The sequence below is a fragment of the Rhincodon typus genome, chromosome 15, assembly GCF_021869965.1.
Source record: "Rhincodon typus isolate 14 chromosome 15, sRhiTyp1.1, whole genome shotgun sequence".
In the NCBI taxonomy this organism is placed as follows: Eukaryota; Metazoa; Chordata; class Chondrichthyes; order Orectolobiformes; family Rhincodontidae; genus Rhincodon; species Rhincodon typus.
The window spans coordinates 9,733,318-9,753,273 of record NC_063346.1 but is presented as its reverse complement, the minus strand read 5'-3'; the positions used below and the strand labels follow the sequence as shown (position 1 = coordinate 9,753,273).

At 42.8% G+C, this 19,956-nt stretch overlaps 1 protein-coding gene across 1 annotated transcript in view; it reads left to right on the top strand.

The window, feature by feature from the left end:
• adamts18 (ADAM metallopeptidase with thrombospondin type 1 motif, 18) overlaps positions 1–19,956 on the top strand; it is a 269,956-nt gene that overhangs the window by 198,503 nt on the left and 51,497 nt on the right. The window contains exons 17-18 of the mRNA XM_048605849.1: positions 10,589–10,730; positions 16,663–16,789. Coding sequence (XP_048461806.1) covers positions 10,589–10,730; positions 16,663–16,789 — 269 coding nt within the window. The remainder of the gene's footprint in view (positions 1–10,588; positions 10,731–16,662; positions 16,790–19,956) is intronic.

The window sequence follows — 19,956 nt, the reverse complement described above, 5'->3', positions numbered from 1 at the left end:
CATCATAGGAGCTATTCGCCTATGATGCTTCGTGGCCTGCTGTGATCATCCAGCTCTGCACCTTGTTGTCCATGATTTATCCATCTTTTGTTTTGTGTGTGTTGGGTGGTGACTATTTTACTGCCCCCTATTGGTGAAGGTAAACTCACCAGATCACTGGCCAATCACCTCACTGAGACCTGACAGGTGGGCAGGACGAGTGTCTCAACCTATTGCAGGCCTCAACCGAGCAGAACCTGTTGACCAGTCAGATCCGGGCAGCTTCTGGGCCCTAAAGTCCATCAGTCAAGGCCTGTGCCTCGGGTGATTCAGAAGGCCTTTTTTCCTCCTGTTTGCAGAGTGAGGGCTGTGCGGAAATGGGATTGAGGGAGGTCAGTAGCGGGGGCATGGTGTAGCTTTCAGAGACTACCCCCTTGGCTCCATTCATGTCTCCAATTGTGGCAAATGGAGATCGTTGCTTGGTTGGCAGGTCATCGTAGTTTCCCAGGCAGGACACTGACTACCCTTCCTGCCTGCTGATGTGGCAGCTGATCAGGGAGGTGGTGAGCTGAGCCCTTTAAATTACCATTAATTGACCATTTAAAGAACTTAATTGGTGCTACCAGGGGAATTTGGAAATAAAGAATATAATGGTTGAAAATGTGGTACAAAGCTTTGATGTGTTTTAAGAAGGGAGCAGGAGTTCATAAAGATGGATCTTGTAAATTGGTTAAATGACAGAATTGGAGTTGATGCTAACACGTTGGATGTATGATGGGACAGAGCAGTGGAACATTCAAAATAGTATAACGCAATTCAATGGGAGATCTTTTGTTAAGAATTTACACTCTGGCTACTTTACACTAAAAAGTATTTTGCAGTTTAAAAAAAAAATGGTCAAAAGATGATCAGGATGCTGGGAGTGGTCATTTGTGGGACAACATACAGGGCTTGGAGAATGGATATTGATGGATAATTAAAGGATGATATGAAGGTAATTTTAAAATGTATTTATTCACGGATATGACTGGCTATTATCCATCCCTAATTGCCCAGAGGGCATTTAAGAGTCAACCACATTGCTGTGGGTCTGGAGTCACATGTCAGCCTGACCAGGTAAGGATGAAGCTCTGAAGGACATTAGTAAACGAGATGAGTTTTTAACAACAAGCAGCAGTGGTCACATGGTTGTCATTGGACTAAAATATTTTTAATTCCACATTTTTTATTCAAGTTTCACCATCTGGCTTGATGGAATTGAATTCATGTCCACACAACATTGGACTGGAGTTCTAGATCCCCAATCTAGTAACATTACCACTGCACCAACTCCTCATCAGAGATCATACTTCTGTCATGGAGCTTTGCTGAACCATGGTCCCCATCAGCCCACAAGTAAGCTGTGACTATCCAGTACCTTCATACTCAACCTCTGAGATATGTTTCACACTCTCACTTTGACAACCACTCTGGGTTTTCCTGTGATGGCTGTTGTGATTGACCATGAGAAGAGATTCTAAATGTCAGTTTTCCTGCCCTCGTCCAATTGGGGAATGAGACTGGCTGGAGTGAGAACTGGAATGGACTTCATTTTTGATGTGTAGGCATGACAGATTAATATCCATATTCAATCAATGCTTTTATAACTGAAGCAATGATATGTTTTTACTTTAATTCATTCACGGGATGTGGGCTTTGATGGCCAGGCCAGTGTTCGTTGTCCATCCCTATTGCCCAAAGAGCAATGCCAAGGGTCTGGAGTCACATGTAGGCCAGACCAGGTAAGAACAACACACTGGAGACAGTGAAGAACGTTCTCTAAGTTTACAAAGGGGTCTTGATCAAATGGGTCAATGGGCTGAAAAATGGCAGATGGAGTTCAATCTGGATCAATGTGAGGTATTGAATTTTGGCACAACAAACAGAGATAGGGATTATACAATTAATGGTAGGGCCTTGGGTAGTATTGTAGAACAGAGGGACCTAGGCGTGCAGTTACATAATTCTTTGAAGTTTACGTCTCAAATAGGCAGGATGGTTAAAAAGACATTTCGCATACTTGCCTTCATTGCTCAGTCCTTTGAGTATAGGAGTTGAGAAATCATGTTGAGATTGTACAGGCCATTGGTGAAAGCTCCTCTAGAGTACTGTGTCCAGTTCTGGCCACCCAGTTATAAGGAGGACATTATTAAGCTGGAGAGGGCTCAGATAATATTTACCAGGATGATGCCAGGTATGGAAGGTTTGAGTTGTAAAGTAAGGCTGGATAGATTAGGACTTATTTCACTGGAATGTAGGAGGCTGAGAGGTGACCTTATAGAAGTTTATAAAATAATGAGGGGTATAAATAGAGATAATGGTAGTTGTCTTTTCCCTAGGATGGAGGATTTCAAGACTAGGGGGAGAGAGATTTAAAAAAGACATGAGGGGCAAATTTTTTACACAGATGATGGTTCACATGTGGAGTGAATATCCTGAGTATTTGGTGGATGCGGGCACAATTACAACATGTAAGAGACATTTGGATAAGTATGTGAATAGGAAAGGTTTGAAGAGATATGAGCCAAGAGCAGGGACTAGTTTAGTTTGGGATTATGTTAGGCATGGACTGGTTGGACCGAAGAGTCTGCTTCTGTGCTGTATGACTCTGACTCTATGACTTCCCTCATTAAAGAACGGTAGTGAACCACATGGGTTTTCCCTGACAATTGGCAATGGTTTCATGGTGATCATTAGATTTTTCATATTTTTTTTAAAACAATGGATTCAAATTCCATCATGGCAGGATTTGAACCTGGGTTCTCAGGGTTTATAATGTGGTGATAATACCACTAGACCATTACCTCCCCTAATCATGAGGTTATATAAGTATATGACCATATAATCAATTTTTTTATGTTGATGCTTGAGTGATGAGTATTGGTTGGAACATCTAGGGTAACTGCCCAGCTTTTCTTCACAAATCTTCACACATCCACCCCAGCAGGTCGATGTGACCTCAGTTTAACATCTCATCTGAAACTGGAAGCTCCAACTGTACAATACTCCTTCTCCACTTGCACTGAAGTATCAGCCTTGATTTCTGTACTTCACTCCTGGAGTGGGTCTTGAACCCAGAACCTTGTGGTATAGAAGCAATCATATTACCCCCAGAACCACAGTTGACAGAGGACTGAATGGGCTCAAGGGTCTCCTCCTGCACTATGGTGACTCCATGAATGTCACATCCTCATGTACCTCGACTTAAAATCAGCTCAGTGTGTCATTTCAGCAGAAAGGGTGCCAGACAGCCAGGGGATTAGACCTAGTCCCTCAGTGTTTATGTGGCTCAGTCTCGCATGAGGTATCGTATCCAGTAAGAGAACTGACATGGGGGTTGAGGGGAGTCAGGAATTTTGCTCATTATACATAAAAAAAATTTTAAAAGCCTTTTTTTAAAAAGATAAACAGAATGAAGTGTCTCCGGAAGATAGTCTTTGAGTGCCGCATGTGAGAGGGGAGATAGCTGGACGTGTTCTGTCAGAGGCCATCACTTCTCTGGAGAGCTTTGTGTGGAGGGCTGATGTTTGTACAAGTGTTCAAGATATAAGCTGCAATAAAGTGCTTTGCCTCTCAAGTAGTACGCAGTGTTTGAAGTCGTTTGTCAGGCCATCTGGAGTGCAGCATCCAAACACATTTCTTAATGGGTGTGCCCTGCAGGTCCGTCTCAAGTGGGTTGTCACAGGCAGCTATTATGGGATGCAGAGGGTAGGAATCTCCAAAGTAACCATTCTAAAAGAATGTCAGCTTCAGTGAGTAAAGTGGAGTTGAGGATGGGGGAGGGATTTTCGGGAGGGACGCACTGAAAAAACACAAATTGGAAACTACTGATCTTTGAGCTATGCTGTGACGTCAGTGCTACATCCATAGCCTCTTCTCTTTCAAACATGTGAGGGCCCCCTCTCACAACCTGGACCCTTTAGGCTTCAAGCCATCCTGCACCACCAGGCGGTTTTAATGTTGAAGGGTGAAATAAGACTGTTGAGGGTCTTAGTGGAGGAGCTCTCTTGGTGATTCAAGAGAACCTTACCTCTCCTTTGTCTTCTCTCCCACTCTGTGTCACATGACCTTGTTTCGAGTTGATGCCTTCATAATATCGCCAAAAGAAAATACATGAAGCGTCTGTCGGGTACTAATTCCACTTGGAAATCCCAGCACAAAGTGGCCTATTCTGAGTAGGTACTTGACAATTCTTCCTTTCCCTTGTGTTGCCGACGCTTTGAAACTTGATATTTGAAGCACAGCAGATGCACACTATCTCGTGTCTGGAAAGATCAATACATTTTGATCATCAAAACAAATGGAAGTTATGTGGCCATTGTCTTTTTCTCCTGGTGTACGGCATCTGGAGTCCCAGTCCTCTGACAGGATCCAAAACTTTCCTTGTACTGGCAGGATCTTAGATTCTTAACAATTAAATATCAATAATTGATCACTTTTTCTGTGAATTGATTAAATGAATTAAGGGAGCACAATGGTTACATTACTGCATTATAACCTCGAGACCTAGACTCATGATTCAGAGAGACTAAGTTCAAATCTTACTGTTTTACAGAATTTTAATAAAAGCTGCGGAAATATGAAGGTGCTGTATTAGCAAAAGCGACCATGAAGCTGATGGATGGTTGTAAACCCTATTTGACTCATTAATGTAGTTTAAGATGGAAAACCTGGCTCCGACACCCAGTTCGCCTTTTGCTGATACAAACACAGAGGATACTGAAGGAAGTCAGCAGGTCTGGCAGCATCTGTGAGGAGAGAAACAGAGTTAACTTTTCGATTTGATATGACTCTTCTTCAGAATTTCCCCATAGATGCTGCCAGACCTGCATTGTGAGGGAGCTCTGAATTAGTTAAATTAAACTGGTTGGCTTGGATGGCCAGACTGCTGGTATGCAGTCCAGAGTAACACCAACAGTGTGGGTTCAAATTCCCACACTGCCTGAGGTTACCAGGTAGGACTCTCCTTCTCAGCTTTGCCCATTGCCTGAGGAAGTGGTGACTCCAGGTTAAACCAGCACTAATTGACTCTCACTCGAATGAGAGAGCAGCCTTATAGTCTGGTAGGACCAAGGTGGTTTTATTTTCATGTGTGATTTAATTCCTCATGCTCCTGTAGCTGTTCCTTAATTTCCCTCTGAAGTGGCTAAGCAACGATTCAGATGGATCAAACCACCAAGTCATTCAAGAATTAGCCTCTCAGGTCAATTTGTTCGGAATAGTCAACCAATGACGCCCTTGTCAGTAATGTCTACATCCCACAAATGATTTTTTTTTAAACATGGGATGTGAGGATCTCTTGTGGGGCAGCAATTGTTGCTCATCCCTATTTGCCCATGAACAGAGTGGCTTGCTCGCCCATGCCAAAGGACGTTTAAGAATCACCCACGCTTCTGTGGTCTGAAGTCACATGTAGCCAGACCAAATAAGTCCCTCCCTTAAAGGATATTAGTGAACCAGATAGGTTTTTTACAACAATCAATGACAGTTATCGTGACATCATTATTGAGTAACTTTCAAACTCATATTTATTTATTGAATTGTCGTAGTAGGATTTGAACCCATGTCCTTAGAGCATTCGGACTGGGCCTATAGATTACCAGTCCAGTGCTGTTACCATTGCAACAAAATCTTCTCCAATATATTATGTTTAATGTTTTGTCCAAGGCAAAGAGAATGAAAGTTGTAGAGTATGTAACATAGAAGTAAGCCATTCAACCCAACTTATCAGCGTATATACGGTGTCCTCACAAATCCCTCCCTCATAGAACATAGAACAGTACAGCACAGTACAGGCCCTTCGGTCCACGATGTTGTGCCGAACTTTTACCCTAAACCTAAGGTCTATCTAACCTCCACCCCTACCTTATACTATCATCCATATGCCTGTCTAATAGCCACTTAAATGCCCCTAATGAGGCCGACTCCACTACCCTCTCCGGCAATGCATTCCACGCCCCTACCACTCTCTGAGTAAATGTACATGACTCTCTGAGTCATGTACATGTCAAGCCTCCCCTGAAATGCTACTTTGCTATTCAGCTGATATGGTACCAGGTTCCACAGTCTTAGCACTCTGTAGCTGAAGTTCTCAATGACTGTAGACTGTTCCACAGTTGGGACACTATAAGCAGTTTTGGCCTCCTTATCCACAAAGGATGTTCTAGCTATGGAGGGGGATCAAACAAGGTTTGTCAGGTTGATTCCTGAAATGGCAGAACTGACATATGAAGTTAGGATCTGTTAGGACTGTATTCACTGCAGTTTAGAAGAATGAGAGGGAATCTCAAAGAAACCTTTAAAATTCTAACAGGATGAGACAAGGTAAAAGCAGGATATTCTGATGACTGGGGAGTCACAGCCTAAAGATACAGGGCAGGCCATTTCAGACTGAGATGAGGGGAAATATCTTCAACCCAAGAGTGGTGAGCCTGAGGATTTCTCTGTCACAGAAAGCAGTTGAAGCCAAACATTGTGTGCTTTAAAGAAGAAGTCAGATGTAGCTCTTAGGGCAATGGTAACAGAACTGGATTAGTAATCTATAGACCCAGGGTAAGGGGAGAAGGCAGGAACGGGGCACTGATTTCGGTGATCAGCCACGAACATATTGAATGGCAGAGTGGGTTCAAAGGGCCGAATGGCCACCTGCTGCAATTTTATATGTTTCTGTTTCTATGACAGTGACATAACCAAACCCAAACTTCTCAGCTACTTTTCAAGTTGAGCTGAGGATCATTGGATGGTGACTTGCAGCAACAACCTTTGGCTGGCTTTCACTCTACTGTCTAGCCCAAGGCATTCAGAGGGTGAGGGACAGAGCAATTCCAGCACATCTGGTGATAAAGGTAATGGCCCACCTTGAAGAGATAATTAAACATGAGCAACAAGTTACTTACTTGGGAGGTTGCTGCTGTCTCATTGTCTACAGCTTGTGCCTTAAGCTAAACTCTCAAAGCATGGCTTCAGCCAGAATGCACACTTGGGAAAACAAATAGAGGGAGCTGCCTCATTCCAATCCCACAGTGTGTGTACATCAGGATTTAGGAAGCTGTAAAATTTATTGCACTGAAATTCTGTGGTCAAGAGGGCAACATTTTGTGTTTAATGTTAGTCTTTGACATATAAAGGCAGATGTGAAAGACGCTTATCATGGGTTTGATAATACTGAAGTAAACTTTTTATTATGTCAACCATAAAGTTTTGAAAGAACTGATAACTGGTCAGAACCTTCTGGGAGATTTGGGCCAAAGGAGACGACAGGTCGGAGCCTGAAAGCAGACTCTGTTTACAATTTCTTTCAGGAGCGAGAAACAGTGAAGAATTGAAGCAAATAGATGGCCGAGGCTTTCTCTGTAATGTAAAAAGATGGAAGAGAGGTCAGGGGAGAGAAAAGGCTAAATTGCTAATCTCTTGCAGCCTTGTAGTAACTTCTTATCATTGCATTCTGCTGGATTTTGAAAAACCAGCTCTCAGACAGTAAGATGTTACAGACTGCTCCTGCCTATTGCATATCAGCGCCATGTCTAGTCTTAATGGCCTTTCCCTGGTTATGTTGGATTCAGGAGAAAACTGTGGCTCTCCCAAAGTAATTTGCTGCAGTCCTCACCTTCAAGGACATTTCCATGAAATTTCCATCGGTTGCACCTTCTAAACCTACGACCTTTACCACCTGAAAGGACAAGAGCAGCTGATATGTGGAACACCACCTTTTGCAAGTTATCCTTCAAGCCACATACTATCCTGACTTGGACCTACGTCATTGTTTCTTCACTATTGCTGGCTCAAAATCCTGGAACTCCCTTCTGAACAGATCTGTTTTCTACCTGATCTAATAGGATTGTTAATAACTTCTGAATTTGCACTAGACCTATGGTCACCAAGAAGTTTCAGGACTATCCAAACTTTCAGAACAAGTGCAACTTTCACCCCTTCATTCTGGGTCGGATTTGAACTTGGATTTCAAAGGAAATATGTCAGTTGCTGACCCACCATACTCTTTAGTTTCCTACATCTTTGTGCACGCCTTTCCAAACAATAACATTCTGATGTGTAGTGAATTAATGGGGGGTCAGTTAGTTGGGTGGGCAGCTGGTTTGTGACGCAGACTGATGCCAACAGCATGGGTTCGATTCCCAAGATCATCATGAAGGTCATGCCTTCTCTACCTCTCCCCTCACCTGAGGCATACCTCAGTTTAAACCACCATCAGTTGTCAATGAAACAGTAACCCTATAGTTCTTTGGGACGATGGCAGCTTTGCTTACTGGAGTAAGACAGGAGTTTCAATAGTTGGAGAGCAAATTGGATATGGAGAAAGAACAGTGGGTGTGTGAATAATGGTTCTGATCTTCAGAAGATTTGGTGCAGATCTTGCTAGACCAGTTAGCATTCTCTGTCTTGGCTTAGTCTAATTCAAGACTTTAATTAACTATGCAACTTTCACAAGAAGAAATAAGAGGGTTTAATTTTAGCAAATGACTGATTTTTTCAGCCCATGAAGTATTTTTGAAGTGGAGTCACTGGTGTGATGTAGCAAGTGAGGTGGCCAGTTTTGTACACAACAAGCTCCCACAAAGAGCAAGAATAGATTGACCAGCTAATCTATTTTTTATGATGTTGATTTAAGAGGTAAATATTGACGAGGACACCAGGGGTAACTATGCTGCTCTCCTTTGGGAATCTTTTACAACCAAGTGAGCAGGCACCTTGGTCTAACATCTGACCTGAAAGCTGACACCTCTTGGAGCGCCAGCCTTAACTTTTGTGTCCGAGTCCTGAAACCACAAACTTGTTACGCAAAAGTAGACCGTTAGCAAATGAACCACAGAGGGCAATTGGGGATTTTGAAGCTATGCAGTGTAAGAATGAATGTTGCCAGTTCACAGCCCATTGGCAGCTAAAGCACAGATCGAGAATCAAACTTAACCTTAACACTTCCTCCTCAGCACTCTAGTAACTTGCTATGCCCTTGAGTCTATTTGATTGATTATTTGGATTTGGCACATGTTTATAGGCAATGTCAGTGGCACAGGCACTGCATATTTCTGATGCCTCAATAGTAGATGGTAGAATCCAGCCAAGTTCAGTGGGGACACAGAACACTAATTTTGACTAGAATGCATGCATTCTCACCATGGACCAGTGAATAAGCAACATGCTTTATCACCACTTGGAAATTAATGCATGTGTATGTTATGCTGGAACTGTATTAAATGTTTCATTGGCTGCAGCTAGAGAATTATGTGCTGTTCTGGAATGCGCATCGTATATGGATTCTATAAGAGTGCAGATAAGATTTACCAAGATGTTGCCTGGGCTGGAGAGTTTTAGTTATGAAGTGAGATTGAATAGACTGGGGTTGTTTTCCCTGGAGCAGAAGAGACGAAGAGGGGACTTGATTGAGATGGATAAAATTATGAGGGGTTTAGACGGGAAAAAAAATTCTCCTTGGTGGAGGGATTAAAGACCGGGGGTATAGATTTAAGGTAAACGGGAGGAAGTTTAGAGCGGATGTGAGGAAAGTTTTTTTTTGCCCAGAGAGCAGTGGGAGTCTGGAACTGACTGCCAGTAAGGGTGGTAGAGGCAGAAACCCTCATAACATTGAAGAAGTATTTAGATCTGCACTTGCAATGCCAAGGCATGCAAGACTGTGGGACAAGTTCTGGGAAATGAGATTAGAATAGTTAGGTGAGGCAACATCGGAGGAGTAGGAAAGTTGACATTTCGGGTTGGGACCCTTCTTCAGAGGTCCCGACCCGAAACATCAACTTTCCTGCTCCTCTGATGCTGCCTGGCCTGCTGTATTCCTCCAGCTCTACACTGTGCTATCTCTGACTCCAGCATCGGCAGTTCTTGCTATCTCTTAGAATAGTTAGGTGTCTTTTTTTTGGCTGGTGCAGACTCAGTGGACCAAACAGCCTTTTTCTGAGCTGTAGACCTGTATGACTCCATAACATTTTCACACACACACACCACACACACACATTTGTACAAAAATGTATACATGTGCATGCACTCACAAACATAGGCGAGTTATATTTTTCCTTTATCGCAAGAGGAATTGAGTCGAGAGGTAAATAATGGTGGGTTTTCCTGCACCCATGGACTGCGATGGTTCAAGAAGGCAGCTCACTGCCACCTTCCCAAGGGCAACTAGTGATGGGGAATAAATGCTGGACCAGCCAACGATGACCACAGCCCAGGAATGATTAAAAAAAATGTAATTTTGTTTTGAAGAATGTGTGAACCTCCTCCAATGACCCTTTGAGGCTTTACATTCCAAATCAGCTCTTGCAGCTCTTCTAAAAAATATTCTCTATTGCATCTTCATTTTTTAGTCAATTAATTTAAATCTGTCCCCTTTGGTTACTAACAGTGCTGCCAATGGCAACAACTTTCCCTTGTCTACGCTGTCAAAACTGTTCACAAATTAGAACGCCTCTAATAAATCTCCCCCTGAGTTTGAATGTAATTTTCCTTGTGGAGGACAGTAACTGACAATAAACCTATTCAATGTGTCTTTCTTCCCCTCTTAACCCCCTCCTGCCCCACCCCCATTCTTACATTTCAGATCCTTTTACAAGGCAAAAATCCAGGTATTGCCTGGGAGTACACATTGCCAATCGCTGCTAATGAAAGCAAGACCACTGTTCGGAAACACAACTACACCTGGGTGGTCGTGCGATCAGGTTGCTCAGCATCATGTGCAGGAGGTGAGTAACTTCCCTGTTCATCTGAAGAGAAGAAACTCTTTTTTTTTCCCCACCCCCCGAGAGGGCAAGAGACAATGGACGATTTTCTGCTGAAGAGTGTGGCTTTGGCCCTTTTGTAACTCGTAGCTCACTCAGCAAAACCAGGCCACTGTGTGTTTCCATTAATATCGTTATTGCCATCTGTAAGCCACAGGCCAGGCTTAGCATAGCCACATGACAACAGAAAATGCAATAATTTTCATCTTTTGTTTTAATCCTGCATGTGTTTCGTGTTTGTTTCTTTCAGACAATGTTTTAGACTTTACAGATCCATTGCACAGCATTCATAGAATCATAGACTCCCTGCAGTGTGGAAGCAGGCCATTCAGTCCATGGAGTTCACACCAATCCTCCGAAGAGCATCCTACCCAGATCCACTCCCTACCTTATCCCTGTAACCCTGTATTTCCCGTCGCCAACACACCTAACCTGCGCATCTCTGGACTGTGGGAGGAAATTGTGCTAACTCCACACAAACAGCCACCTGAGGCTGGAATCGAACCCGGTTCCTGGCACTGTGAGGCTGTGAGCTGTCACCAAGAACTACTGTAGTCCTTGGGGTGTAGGTACTTGCACAATGCCATTGGGAGGGAAGTACCAGGACTTTGACCCAGTGACACTGAAGAAATGGGATATATTTCCAAGTCAGGATAGTGAATGGCTAAGGGAGAAATTGTATGGGTTGATGATATTCCCATGCAGCTGCTGCCCTTGCAATTCTAACTGTCTTGTTGACTTGCTGCAGTGAACCTTGTAGATGGTACACACTGTTGGCACTATGCATCCTTGAGTATAGGTGACTAAGGGGTTAGCTGTTTAGCTATTTGGTGTGTTTGAGCTGAGTGAAAAAGATGACAGCGAAGATAAAGCGAAATTATTTTCTCAAGTGGAAGGGTAATACTAAAATGAGGAATTTTCTTTTCAGGGATGAAGCCAGGAAGGACACAGAAGATAGTGGAAATCGGAGTAAGATTTTCCCCCAAAGCGTTAGGTTAATTTAAAATTTCAAAACTTAAAATGCCATTCATCCTAATTTTAAAAGCAGAGCAAAATACAAATTAGTTGGTACTTCTTTCTCTTGTGAGTCTTCACCAGTAGAGACCACTCAGATCCTGATACAGCCCAAAATTTGCCGTTGGATGTTGTGCAGTGTTTATCCCATGTTGGTGCGCATTACAAGCAAAGCCAAGTACGTGCTTGCTGAACCATCTCTAGGGGATGAAAATGATCATTTTAGTTTGCTTTTGTCCATGAATGAATAGGCTGTCTACATGTTTGGAGAGAAGTCGCTGCTCCTTCAGAAAGTAAGAATGACTTGCATTGATGTAGCACCTCTCAGAACCTCAAGTGTCTCAGCCAGTGGAGTGCTTTTATTGAAATGATGTCACTGTTCTAACGTGAGAAATGCTGCATCTAGTTTGTGGACAGTAAGCTGCTGCGAACAGCAATCTGATGATCTCAAGGCCAACTTTGTCTTCTTCTCGATTGAGGGAAATATATTCGCCAGGACATCAAGCATAACTCTCGTGCTCCCCTTCGAAATCTTTTACGTCCACTTGAGAGGTCAGATAGCACCTCAGTTTAATGCCTTCTCACAACTCCAACAGTATAGCACCATACTGAACTCTGGGCTGGTACTCCAGCACAGCTAAAATCTCTGGATTGGTATGGAGCCCACAGCCTTTTGTTTTAGAGGCAAAAATGCTACTTATTGACAAATGGACCCGCCTCACCTGAACTTTAACCTGGTGACAGATGTTTTGTTTGTTTTCTTATTGTACTCATCTCTGCTGCATTGTGGAATGAATGACTTGAACTGGCTGGGGTGGAGAAGGATTTTCAAGGTGGCTTATAAATCTGTAAAATTACAAGGCTCCAGATTCTAAGCCGTTGTTCGGCAGGCGCTTATTAGGACATAGCTGGGATTTTATTCCTCCTCTGCCCTCTGCACCTTTTCTGAGAATGTCCGTCATGCTGGGACCTGTTTTCTCAACCACTAGCACACCCACTGATGCTACTTTCAGTCCATGCAATTGTCCTTCATGTGTAAGTGTGGACATCAGATAACATCCTTTTATTTCTACGGTTGGGACATAGCAGCTAAGCTCAGTAATGTCCATCTTGCACAGAGACGAGCACTTATTACTGAATAGTAAACTTTCAAAGGGACAAAGCAACACTGTTTGATGACTCAGAGATAGCAAGAACTGCCGATGCTGGAGTCAGAGATAAGACAGTGTGGAGCTGGAGGAACACAGCAGGCCAGGCAGCATCAGAGAAGCAGGAAAGTTGACATTTCGGGTTGAGACCCATCTTCAGAAATGTACACGTTATTGATGCACATTATGGCCAGAGGAATATTTATATTGCCTCCATGCAGAATCAGCGAAGTACTTTTATTTTCCCCTTTTTATTCCTTTTTCATGAACAAATACCCACAGGACATAAGAATCGCTGGCATGTCCAACAATTACTGCCCATCCGTCATGGCTGGTGAGAAGGTGGTGATGAGCTGCTTTCTTGATCCATTGTCAATTTCATGGAATGGGTATACCCTTGATAATATTAGGGAGGGGTATTCGGAGACAGTGAAGAAATGGTTCCAAATCAGAATTGTTTGTAACTTGAAGTAATAGTATTCAATGCAACTGTGATATACCTGGAGGTCACAGAATGGAAAACTGATTTCAAAGAAAACTGGGCAATTTCCTGCAGAGCACCTTGCTTACTGTATAACCTTTCTGTGCCAGTGGTAGAGGGAGTGAGTGTTTAAATAAAGGAATAAAAAAGGATGATGATCATGGATAAGGTACTATTCTGTTCAATTCTAGTAGGATATAGGAGGATGTCTGGCCATTTGAAGGAGTACAGAGGGATTTACAAGACTGATAACAATGATGAGGGACTTCAGGTACATAGAGACAAAAGAAAAGCAGAAATTGCTCTCCTTAAAGCAGAGAAAGTTTAAGGGGAGAATTAAGAGATATGTTATGATCCCAGTTGTTGATACTACCAGACAATTCAGATCCCAGAATGAAACCTGGCTTGGTAGATCATATAGAATAGGACAAAAAGAAACTGCAGATGCTGGATGTATGAAACACTCAAACAGAAATTGCTGGAGAAACTCAGCATCTGTGGAGAGAAAATAGAGTTAATGTTTTGAGTCCAGTGACCCTTCTTCAGATCTCAAAGCTCAGATGTGCTGAATTCTCCAGCACTTTCTGTTTCTGTGTGTTAATAGATTTTTTGTTGAGTTAGTAATTGTGCTGATAAGACACTAAAAAATGTTCATATGAGGCTGCAGGTGTTTTTTTAATAACCAAACATATGTTTATTACACAAAAGAAAGCAAGCAAAGCAACATTACAATTAGAATGACCTTGACACAAACATTAAAATGAAGCTTCAGGTCGGTTCCCAGTTCAATCCATTACAAAGACAAATTTCCAGAGAACTGATACTCCTAACTCAAGTGCAAGTTTCTACTGAACTGATCCTTCCAGTTTCTCCTCCTTGAACTGTAGAGATCATTTTATAACTCCTGTCCAAGCCTAATGATATAAAGCTTTCATAATTTTGATGACCTAAATGCCTTCATTTCTAACAACAGGAAGATGTGTCCCAAGTTATCCTGGCTTAAAAGCTGCATAAATTCAATTAAAAAACCCAATGCCACTGTAGTGACCCACTTCCTCTGAATTGAAAATTATTTATTACAGATAAACTGAAACTCTCAACTCTTGATTCTTTTCATTAAAACTCTCTGGTGTTGTCTGAACTGAACCAAGAAAAAAATTTTGAATGTGGTTATGTTAATTGTTACACACCCAAAAGCATAAACCTCTTATTGCATTAACAATCCAGGGATTCTTCCAGACCCTTTATTGTAGTCATATATGTCCATGGAACTGATGCATTGAAGTCACTGTTCCAGAATGACTTCCTGACCTTCTGACAAAAAAAACCCTCACACACTAATCCCCATCCATTTGCCTTTCTTTGCAAAACAATCCAAATTCTAAATATGAGCATATATATGACACACCTTTCATGACAATTATGAAATACTTGATAGATTAAATCAGTTTACATTGGCAGGATGGAATACTCACCATTTGCTTGGATGAGTACAGGTTCAAAAGCACTCTGGAGGCTCAATACTGTCCAGGACAAATTAGCCACTTGATTGGAACCCCATTCACTATATTCAACATGGTTCAAGCTGTGGGTACCATTTACAAGATGCATTGCAGTAACCCATTAAGGTTCCTTCAATAGCACATTCCAAATTTACAATTTAGAAGGATAAGGGCAGCAGATACATCACCAGAAAGTTCCCCTCTAAGCTGCATACAGTCCTGATGTGGAACTATATCTGTATTCCGACAATGTTGCTGGGTCAAAATTCTGGAACTCTGAGCAGCACTGTGGGTGTATCTATAACACATGGACTGTAGCGGTATAAGGCAGTTCACCACCATCTTCTCGAGAGCCATTTAGGCTGGCCAATAACTTCTAGCCTGGCGAGTGACGTTCACATCTCATGAACAAGTAAAGAAAGTAGGGTGTTGAAACAGCATAAACGGCTTTCATGTCATTGGCAAAAAAACACACAAGGAGTAGATGAGAAGCCTTTTTATTCAACTTGGATAGGTGAGTGGGCAAAATCTTGGCAGATGGAACATAATTTGGAAGAAAGTGAGGGTTATGCACTTTAACAGGAATAATAGAAGATGTTTAAATGGTGAAAGATTGCTGAAAGCTGCAGTACAGAGGGCTTTTGTGTATTGCCCTACGTTAATCACAGAAAGCTATCACCCAAGTTTGGTGACTAACTGGAAGACAAATGGACTGTTGGCTTTCATTTGAAAGGGAATGCTGCATTGAAATAAGGAGGTCTTGCTAAAACTATACAAGCATGAGTCAGAGCATACCTGGAATACTGTGAGTGACATTGGTCCCCTGGTCTCAAGAAGGATATACTAGTATTGGAGGCATCCCAGACAAGGTTTGAAGGGATTTACTTATGAGGAGAGGAGAGGTTGAGTAGGTTGGGCTTGTATTCATTGGAGTTCAGAAGAATGAGAATACTCTTTATTGAAACATACAATATTCTTTGGGGCTTAACAGGGTAGATGCATAGAAGTTGTTTCCACTTGTGAGAAAATCCAGGACGAGAGGGCATAATCTCACAGTAAAGGTCACCCATTTATGATGAAAGTAAGTAGGAAGTTTTCTTTCAGAGGATAATGAATCTGTGGAATTTATCACCACAATGGGCTGTCAAGACTGTGTCATTAAGTCTATTCAAGACTGAGGTAGTAAGTAAGAGAATTGAGGGTTAGGGAGTAATGAAGGTAAGTGGAGTTGAGGATGATCAGATCAGCCACAATCTCATTGAATGATGGAGCAGAGTGGCTTGCTTCTGCTCCTATGTCTTTTGGTCTTATGGGGTTATGATCTGGAGTTTACTGCATGAGAGATGAGTGAAAAGCCTTCATAAATTTCTCAAAGTGCTTGGAAATATTCCTGGGGTTGCGGGGGATGATTTAAAAAAAAAAGAGTATAGGGCTACAGAGAAAACACAGGGGAATGGGATTAATTTCAGAGAGATGGCACAGATTTGGTGGGCCGAATGGCCACCCTTGGTGCTGTGTGTTTCTACAAGTTTCAGGCACAGGAACCTTGCATTCTTTTCATTCTGTCCCTATCCAAGAGGATGTCGAGTTAGCTTGATGTTCTGGTACTACACCAGCAAACTCCAGAGCCGTGGAGCTATTAGTGGTGAGGACATCATCCCTCATGAGTAGCTTTATTAACTCCCAAGCTAGCACTGTAGCCTTTACATGGGCATATTGCAAACATTAATGGGAGACTGTCTTCCTTACAGGAAAAATGGTGTCCACTGCATATTGTCTACAGGACCACTTAATTCAAGTCAACTCCACCTTGTGCCACGCACAGACAAGACCAGTCACAGGATCAATCACCTGCAATACCCAGCCGTGCCCTGCAAGGCAAGTATCATAACTAAATTTGTAAGCATGTGCAAAATTACTATTTATTTTACATTAAGGTTATTGTAAGATGGCACCTCAGACAGTGCCACACTTCCTCTGTTTGAATACCGGGTGTCAGCCTTGACGATGTACAAGACTGTTGAGTGGGATCTGAGTTCACAAGCTTCTGACTCAAGTGAGACCGCCACTTCCAAGCCATGGCTGACAGCCTGTGGACACGAAAGCATGGGACCGCAGGCACAGGTCATGGGCCAGGGATCTCGCAAAGCGCACCCTGGACGTGTGAAGCCATTATGTCATGGCCTTACGTCAAACTGACTTTGAGATGTGGTACTGCTGGACATTGCAGATGCACACAGGCTCAGTTCAAAATGGATCAAGCTGATGAATGAAGTCTAGTCACTGTTGAAGATTGTAGGTGGTCTCTTTGCAAGCAACATCAAGGTTGGTGGTCTTTGAATTTGTTGCAACATGTGAAGTTAAATGTATGAGGTTTCTCTTTTATTTTGAAAAGAAAAATTTAATTAACTGGATTTGGCAGTCTGAATGGACGAGAACTGTGTTATTGATGTGCTAATGCACTGTGTCGGTGATCTGCAATAGGATCCAGAAATATCAATGTGATTAGGAATAAACTGCCTGAACGGGAATAGGGCAACCAAGACGAGGTAGCATTGTTCAAAAAAAATGGCTGACCCCAGGGACTGGTAATGGATACCATCGACAAGGATATAGCCTGTTCAGGAATGTAACCTGAGACGTCAAGGACACCTGGGGCAGGCTGAGAATGTCGATCCTGTGGGAGGTGAGCAACTACACACGGAACCTGCTCTGGTTAGCGTGAAAGGACAAAACAAACACTTGGATTTTGCCACAAAGTACCAGGGTCAGCTGGAAGGGGGTATGGCTCACCTGACTAGGATGATGTGAAAATGACAGTGTTATTTCATTGGGGGGATGGGGGGGTGGGGAAGAGGTGGGGCTGCATTTGTAAAGCGCCTTTTACGCCCTCTGGATATGAAAAATTCTCCCCAGTTGTTATAGGATACACGGCAGTCCATTTGTACACAGCGAGCTCCCACAAACATCAATGTGGTAATTAACAGGCAGTTCGTTCTTGTTCTGTGGATTAAGGGACAAATGCAGGTCAGGGCTCACCCAAAATCATGATCATCTTTTGGACTTCATCCACGAGGGCAGCCTCAAGTCAAATATTTAACGTGAAAATTGGCACCTCCACTCTCAGTGGCTGCCCTCAGTTCCTGGAGGGATATTTAAACCCACAAACCTGATATTCGAAAGTAAGAGTACTATCCGCTAAGCCATGGCTGGAAGTCAGTCACTGGAGCTGAATAACTATGAAATGGGGAGGTGATGGCCTAGTGGTATTATTGCTGGACTGTTAATCCAGAGACCCAGATAACATTCTGGGGACCCAGGTTAGAATCCTGCCACGGCATTTCAATTCAATAAATGTCTGGAATTAAAGATCTAACGATGACTGTGAATCCATTGTCGATTGTCGGAAAAACCCATCTGGTTCAGTAATGTCCTTTAGGGCGGGATCCTTACCTGCTCTGGCCTACATGTGACTCCAGACCAACAGCAATGTGGTTGTCTCTTAACTGCCCTCTGGGCAATTTGGGATGGGTAATCAATTTATTTTTATATTCATTCACGGGATGAGGATATCGCTGGCAAGGCAGCATTTATTGCCCATCCCTAAAGAGTCTGCCTAGCTAGTGATGCCCTCATCCCGTAAATGAATTTTAAAAAAAAAACAAATTCAATCTGAGTATGTCAGTGATTTGGAACAAACCTGTTCAGTTAAACCCCAGTACCATTGGGCAATGGTCTCCCCTCTACCTCCCTCTTATGGGCACCCATTGGCCTATGGAAGGCCACCCTCGCCACAAGGGCCACCCCATTCCAGACTCTTCCGTGAGCAATTCTAGCATTGGAGCTCTGAGGGAAGACCACATTCATAATGGAATGGGACCTCTGTGTTGGTTCTATTAATTGACCACCACTGGCAATATATACCCAGGGTCCTGCCACCAGCCGTGGGATTTCATCATTCACAAGAAAAAATTAGGCCATTAACTGATCTTGGTCTGCAATTCCAATGTCTCACGAGGAAATAAGTTGATAAAGTGGATGGCATGCTCACCTTCATCAGTCGGGACATAGCGTATAAAAATTGGCAAGTCACATTACAGCTGTATAGAACTTTAGTTAGGCTACATTTCGCATATTGTGTGCATCTCTGGTCTCCATGCTACAAGAAGGGTGTGACAGTGTTTGAAGAGGATACAGAAAGAGTTTACCAGGATGTTACCAAAACAGAAATTGCTAGGAAAGCTCAGCCGGTTTGGCAGTGTCTGTGGAGAGAAATCAGAGTTACCCTTTCAGAACGAGCGACCCTTCCTCAATTCTGGAATGGTTACTTGACCCGAAACGTTAACTGTGATTTCTCTGCACAGATGCTGCCAGACCTGCTGAGCTTTTCCAGCAATTTCTGTTTTGGTTTCTACTTTACAGCATCCGCAGTTCTTTTGGTTTTTATTTCCCAGGATATCGCCTGGCTTGAAGGTATTATCTATGAGGAAAATGTGGACAAACTTGGTTTGTTTTCATTTGAACTTAAAAGGGTGAAGGGGTCCTGACAGAAGTTTATGGGAGACTTTGATAAAATGGATAGTTGGAATCTTTCCAAAGGTAGAAATGTCAATTACCAGGGGACATAGGTTTAAGGTAAAAGGGGGTAATTTTAAAGGAGATGTGAGAGGCAAGTTTTGTTTTTACATAAAGGCATCAAGTGCCTGGAATGTGCTACCAGAGGAGATGGATACAACAGCAATATTTGAGAAACATCTTGTCAGACACATGAATAGGGAGGGAATGGAGGGATATGGACTCCATAGAGTCAAAAAGATTTTTGTTGTAAAAAGCATCATGTATCAGCGCAGGCTTGATGGGCCAAAGGGCCTGTTGCTATGTTGTCCTGGTTTCAGTTCTTTGTATGTTTGTAAACCAGTCTTGATGTGTGAGCGAGGACAGAGTTCCAGTGCTGCTATCCTGCACATCCCTGCACATCCCTGCACATGCCTGCCATCCTGCACATCCCTGCACATCCCTGCCATCCTGCACATCCCTGCACATTC